The sequence below is a fragment of the Epinephelus moara genome, chromosome 17 (assembly GCF_006386435.1).
Source record: "Epinephelus moara isolate mb chromosome 17, YSFRI_EMoa_1.0, whole genome shotgun sequence".
NCBI lineage: Eukaryota > Metazoa > Chordata > Actinopteri > Perciformes > Serranidae > Epinephelus > Epinephelus moara.
Window position 1 is genome coordinate 31475981 of NC_065522.1, and position 6342 is coordinate 31482322.

Genomic DNA, 6342 nt, shown 5'->3' on the forward strand with positions numbered 1-6342 from the left:
TTTCAGCAGCTGGATAAACATTGTTTACAATTCTAAAGTGAACGTCTTTTACTTTTGGTGAAATTGGCCATTTAAGATAATGGAAACATTTATTAATTAAAATGTTCCCGTTATGGATTATTCTTACTTTTGAAAATCAGAAAACAATTTGCATTTCAAAACACACACACAGAGCTAGATGCAAGCTTTGTGTGAAATCATCTGACATTGCCAACATGGGGGAGAAGGCTATTCTGAGCCACATGAAAGGAAAAAACACCAACGTCTCGTTACTGCATCTCTTGCACCCAGAGTCCCAACCTTTTTGCCTCAGCCCAGACGTTGAACTTACCTGAGTTTTTGAGTATGATACACTGATATATTTACTCAGATGTTGCATATTCTCTGGGGGAAAAAAAGGCTGAGAAGTCTGGAATTTAGGGTATGGAAAAGTATGGAATTTTGAAATTCCAAATGTGTAGGAACCCTGTAACCGATACTGATAACTGATAAATTCACATTTTTGTATTTTAAAAGAAGTGTATAACTTGTAGTTAATGTTCACCTGAGGGTCAGAAAGGCTGATTTAATATTCCACAGCTCTGACCGAACCAAATCAGCCTGACTTCATTTGACACATTTTAATCAGTATTAAATGTAACGTTAACGTTAAGACAGAGGATGAGGATGAGGATGAGGATGATGATGATGAAACCCAGTGTTACTGTGTAATTCTCTGTATAAACTACACTGCAGAGTGGAGACAAAGACTGACAGCTGATGAACATCAACATCAGCAGCTCTGCCTTACATCTGCTGGATCACATGTTTATATCGTCACGCCCAGGCGCCGTCTCAACGTCCCATCATACACCAGCTTACAGCTACTGTTGATTCATCTCACACATGAACACTCAGCTCAGACACACACACACAGTCAGAGAGGTAACGATACAAATAATGTCTAACTGTAGCACCACATGGCGAGCGGTTATTAATACGTTTAACTACAGAGACGAGCCTTTTAAAAGCTCGGTGTTGGATGTTAGCCGCTGCTGCTAATTAGCTCGTGCTAACACTCTGGAGACAGTCCTTCAGTGCTGTGTCTATAAAGCGGGATATATAACCTGTTCACCGGTTCCAGGGAGTTTGTTGATCTGGGGGTTGTCGGGTGGTCAGACATCAGACCCTCGGTGTAATCCTGTTGTCTTCCTCTGAAACTGTGAAAGACATCCACACTGCGACGTGTTTTAGCCTCTAGACAGCGTGCTGCAGTTGTTCTTCTTCTTCTCTGTGTTTATTGGCAGCTTGCAAAGCAAATTTAAAGGTACATGTAGCGCCACCCACTGTGTCGGGTTTGTAGATGCTGCCCTTGTTAAGTCAATGAAAGCAGTCTGGTCTGATTTATGACAAATGATTTATGTGGGTTATGAAAAGTAACTGATGAATATTTAAAGAAAATGAGAAAAGACTTTGGTGTGGCGGTTAGCCTGTACAGTCATGGGGGAGACATGAGCACAAGTCAAGAATCTCAGGTCCAACCCTAAACCACTAAATTATGGACAGAAGTATCAGTGAGAGTCACATTGATAAGTAGTATTGGTATCAATTCCTATCAAAAAGTCAAAACCTAAATAAAAGCTATTCTGTAAGTTATTTATCATAACATTTGTTGGTTGTAATGCATTAGTCAGACATTGTGGGTTATGTTTGGCAGACATGCTTTAAATGTTATTTATGGTTTTAGTTGGCTGGCTGCACCGTGACAGCTCATGAACTCTTTTTCTGTTTGTTGCTATAGGAACAGAGAGGAAGAGAGGAACTTATACGTCACCACCGTGACAAATCCTTCACAACATCTGGATCTTTAAAAATTCATCAAAGAGTTCAAACTGGAGAGAAACCATACAGCTGCGACCACTGTGAGAAAACATTTTTGCGCTGCAGTGCCCTCAAAGCCCATCAACGCATTCACATTGAAGGGGAACTGTACAGTTTTTTCCAAAGTGGGAAGGATTTCAAAGAGTCAGGGAGCTCAAAAAAACAAGACACTGACACAGCAGAGAAACTGTTTAGCTGTGATCAATGTGAGAAAGCTTTCACCACTCTACGTAGCTTAAAAAGTCACTACTGTGTTCACACTGCAGAGAAGTCGCACTGCTGTGACCAATGTGGGAAAACTTTTTCGCAACGCACGTCACTTGAAACTCACCAAAGAATTCACACAGGAGAGAAACTGTACAGCTGTGATCAACGTGGCAAAGCTTTCACACGATCAGAATACTTGAAAGCCCATCAACGCAGTCACACAGGAGAGAAATTGTACAGCTGTGATCTATGTGGCAAAGCCTTTGCAAAGCCAGGGACCTTAAAAAGCCACCAACGTATTCACACAGGAGAGAAACTGTACAGCTGTGATCAATGTGGCAAAGCCTTTGCACAGTCAGGGACTTTAAAAACCCACCAACGTATTCACACAGGAGAGAAACCATACAGCTGTGATCAATGTGACAAAGCCTTTGCAAAGCCATGGAACTTAAAAACCCACCAACGTATTCACACAGGAGAGAAACTATACAGCTGTGATCAATGTGGCAAGGCCTTTGCACTGTCAGGGACCTTAAAAAGCCACCAACGTATTCACACAGGAGAGAAACCGTACAGCTGTGATCAATGTGGCAAAGCCTTTGCACTGTCAGGGACCTTAACAAGCCACCAACGTATTCACACAGGAGAGAAGCCGTACTGGTGTGACCAATGTGGAAGATTGTTTGCCCACTGCAGTTATTTGAGAACCCACCAATGCCAGCATGCAGGAGAGAACCCTTACAGCTGTGACTAGTGTGAGAAAGCTTTTATTGAACAGTATGACCTAAAAATCCACCAACGTGTTCACACCAGAGAGAACCCGTCCTGATGTGACCAATGTTGGCAGTGACATTAAAGCCCATAAATGTGTTTACCCTGCATTGTTTTGGACATTTTCAGGGCCAGGCAAACATCTTCCTACTGCTTCCTCCCCATGCCCTGATAGCTGTGTTGATATCTTACTTTTGTCTTTGATTATTTTTATCTGTTTTTTATTTCAACTGTAACCCTATGTTGGACCACCAGATTCCTCCCTGTAGGACTCCCATGTGTGAGAGCTGATGTAGAGGCAGATAATGTATTGTTCTATATCAAACAGCAGCTACCACCACCAGGCCACAGCAGCTTCCACCCCCAGGCCACAGCAGCTTCCACCACCTGGCCACAGCAGCTTCCACCACCAGGCCGCAGCAGCTCCCACCACCAGGCCGCAGCAGTTTCCACCACCTGGCCGCAGCAGCTTCCACCACCAGGCCGCAGCAGCTTCCACCACCACGCCGCAGAAGCTTCCACCACCAGGCCGCAGCAGCTTTCACCACCAGGCCGCAGCAGCTTCCACCACCAGGCCACAGCAGCTTCCACCACCAGGCCACAGCAGCTTCCACCACCAGGCCGCAGCAGAAGCCGCCTCTACTGGATCAGTGTTGTCTAATTTGTTTTAACATACCAGCAGAGCAAAATGGCAACAAAAGAACTAAAGAAAGACATAGAAGATCTGAAAAATGCGGTAAACATGATGTCTCAGGACATTACCAACATGACAAATAAGATGAGCACCATGATAAACCTCATGAAGGAAATAAGTGAAATCAAGAAGAATGAGGAGCATGAGAACAGAATGAACTCTTTAGAGAACCGCTTGCTGGACTTGGAGCAGTACTCAAGAATTAATGATGTTATTGTGACAGGACTAAAAATCAAACCAAAATCATATTTCAAAGCGGTGGAGGGAGAAGACCGACAAGATAAGGACAGACATGACGAGTCAACTGAAGCCCAAGTGACTGCCTTTCTGCAGGAGAAAAACATCTCAGTCGATAGAGATGACATAGAAGCATGTCACACAATTCCTGTAGGTAACAAGACAGGCAGGGTAGCCAATCATGTCATCATTATCAGATTTGCCATTAGAAAGAAAAAAGTTCACCTACTCAAACAGGGCAGAAAGCTAAAGGGCACTGTTGTATATCTAAATGAGCATCTCATCAAAAGAAACGCTGACATTGCAAAAAAAGCAAGATTCTTGAGGAAACAGGGAAAGCTGCAGTCTACGTGGACCCACAATTGTAAGGTATTTGTCAAATTGAATGGAAATCCAGAACAGGCTAAAGTATTATGCATCAGGAGCTTGGAGGAGCTAAATGAACTATTGTAATAAAGAAACTCCCAGCAAAGGCTGGATTAAGGTTATACGGGTATGTGTGATCTCTAACTATTTCTTTTTGCAAAGATGCTTTAACCACCAAAAAAGGGTTTAAGACTTGCACACTTGAACATTTGTAGTTTAAAGAATAAGGTTGATGAGTTGAGCTCCATTATGCAAGAAAATAATATACATGTAATGGCCATATCTGAGACACACTTGGATGATTCAATAAGTGATACACTATTAAATATACAAGGTTATCACATTTTTAGACAAGACAGAGACAAATATGGTGGTGGCACGTGTATATCCATCCAGAGTCACATCCCTGTTAAAGTAAGGAAGGACCTGAGAATGACTGGGGTGGAAGCCCTATGGCTACAGGTACACATTTCACATTCAAGTCCATTGTTAATCTGTTGCTGCTACAGGCCTCCAGGCTCCAGTATTGTGTATTTAGATGATGTATGTACAATGTTGCAAAATGTGGCTTATACAAATAATGAAATCAACTGTTTTGGTGATTTTAACATAGACTGGCTTTCAGATAATTGTACGCTGAAAAAGAAACTTGGTGATGTGGCTTCTGTATGTAACTTAACTCAGGTGGTTAATATACCAACGAGGATCAGCATTAACAATGCAGGGGCGGTCTCATCAAAGTGTATAGATCACTGTTTTACAAATGCTCCTGAGAAATGTTCTAAAATTATATCTGTACCAATGGGCTTCAGTGACCATAATATGGTAGCATTTACTTTGAGGACAAAAGTTCCCAAGATGTGGCCTAAAATAATCTTTAAAAGAATTTATCAGTCCTTTTCAGAAGATGAGTTTATTAAAGATATATCCAAAATCACGTGGAACTCAGTGCTGGATGTTAAGAATGCAGAGGCCGCATTATGCAAGTTTATGGATTTATTTATGGATGCTTGTGTCATGAACTTAAAAATTCCATGAAAGAAAGAGACAGACTGAAAACAGTAGCTGTAGCATCTGGAAATTGGCATGACTGGCGAGCTTACCGGTCATTTAGAAACACTGTAACCAAAATGAATAGACAGAAGAAGAAAAATTATTATCAGAGTAAACTGGAGGAGTACAAAGGAGATGGTAAGAAATGATGGAAAACATTAAATAAAGTCATAGGTAAAACTAGAAGGAGTAAAATACCCTCTTTTATTGAAGTTGAAGGAAAATTTATCACTTGCACACTACCGTGGCTAATGGTAAAAGACAGACTGACATGCAGTCTTATTCTGTTTGTAAAGAATATATATACTGTTACAACTAGTGCCAACAAATAATAGACATAACCATGAGACAAGACAAGCAGTAAACCACAGATTCACATTACCTCTGCCGAGAACCAACACACTTAGGAGAACAGTTATGTACAGAGCTGTTGCAGAGTGGAACAGGCTTCCACCTGAGCTCTTATCACTGGAAAGCAGAAAACAAACTGAAAAAGATGATTTTAGTGTATAATATCTGACTTCTTGGTTTCTTTTGTTTTGTTTTGTTGTTTGTTAGTTTTTGTTTTTTTCTGTTTTATAAGCCTAGGTATTGATTTGGTGCGTTTGCAAAACTTTAAAAAACTGTTTTTAACAATTTCTTCCAATTGCAATTAGTAGTCCACATTGTGGTAAATTATTGAATTTAATATTGTAGTTTTTTTCCTTGTAACTATCATATATGATTCTAGATTGTCATTGTTATTCTGTATGTTTTTACTATGTATATAATTGTGTCCTGTGTGAGGACCCCAGGAAGAATAGCCATTACTCCCACAACGTAGTGATGGCTAATGGGGATCCTAATAAATAAACAAATAAACAGCATACTCCACCGCTCTGACACCATTTTCTGTATTCATCTTTGTGTTTTGATTTTACAAGAGGGAAATGTACTCTGATTTCGACTTAGCAAGTCATGCATATTATCCAAAATGATTTCTGTGATTCCATTATAATCTAATAAGTAAGTTGCATTTTATCTGGTGTATTTGATCCATCTGTTGAAAATTCATCTGTTAGGCCGCCTAACGGGAGGGGGCCGATGGGGGACTTTTCCTGGATTCAACAGCCGCCAGGTTTTTCGTAGAGATGTACCGATACCACTTTTTCCTT

General features: G+C 40.9%; 1 protein-coding gene across 1 annotated transcript in view; it reads left to right on the plus strand.

Moving 5' to 3' along the window:
- The window catches only part of LOC126404330 (zinc finger protein 239-like), a 30221-nt gene extending 24167 nt beyond the window's left edge, over positions 1 to 6054 (plus strand). Inside the window, exon 2 of the mRNA XM_050067504.1 lies at positions 1781 to 6054. Coding sequence (XP_049923461.1) covers positions 1781 to 2821 — 1041 coding nt within the window. The 3' untranslated portion in view covers positions 2822 to 6054. The remainder of the gene's footprint in view (positions 1 to 1780) is intronic.
- The last annotated feature ends 288 nt before the right edge of the window (positions 6055 to 6342 follow it).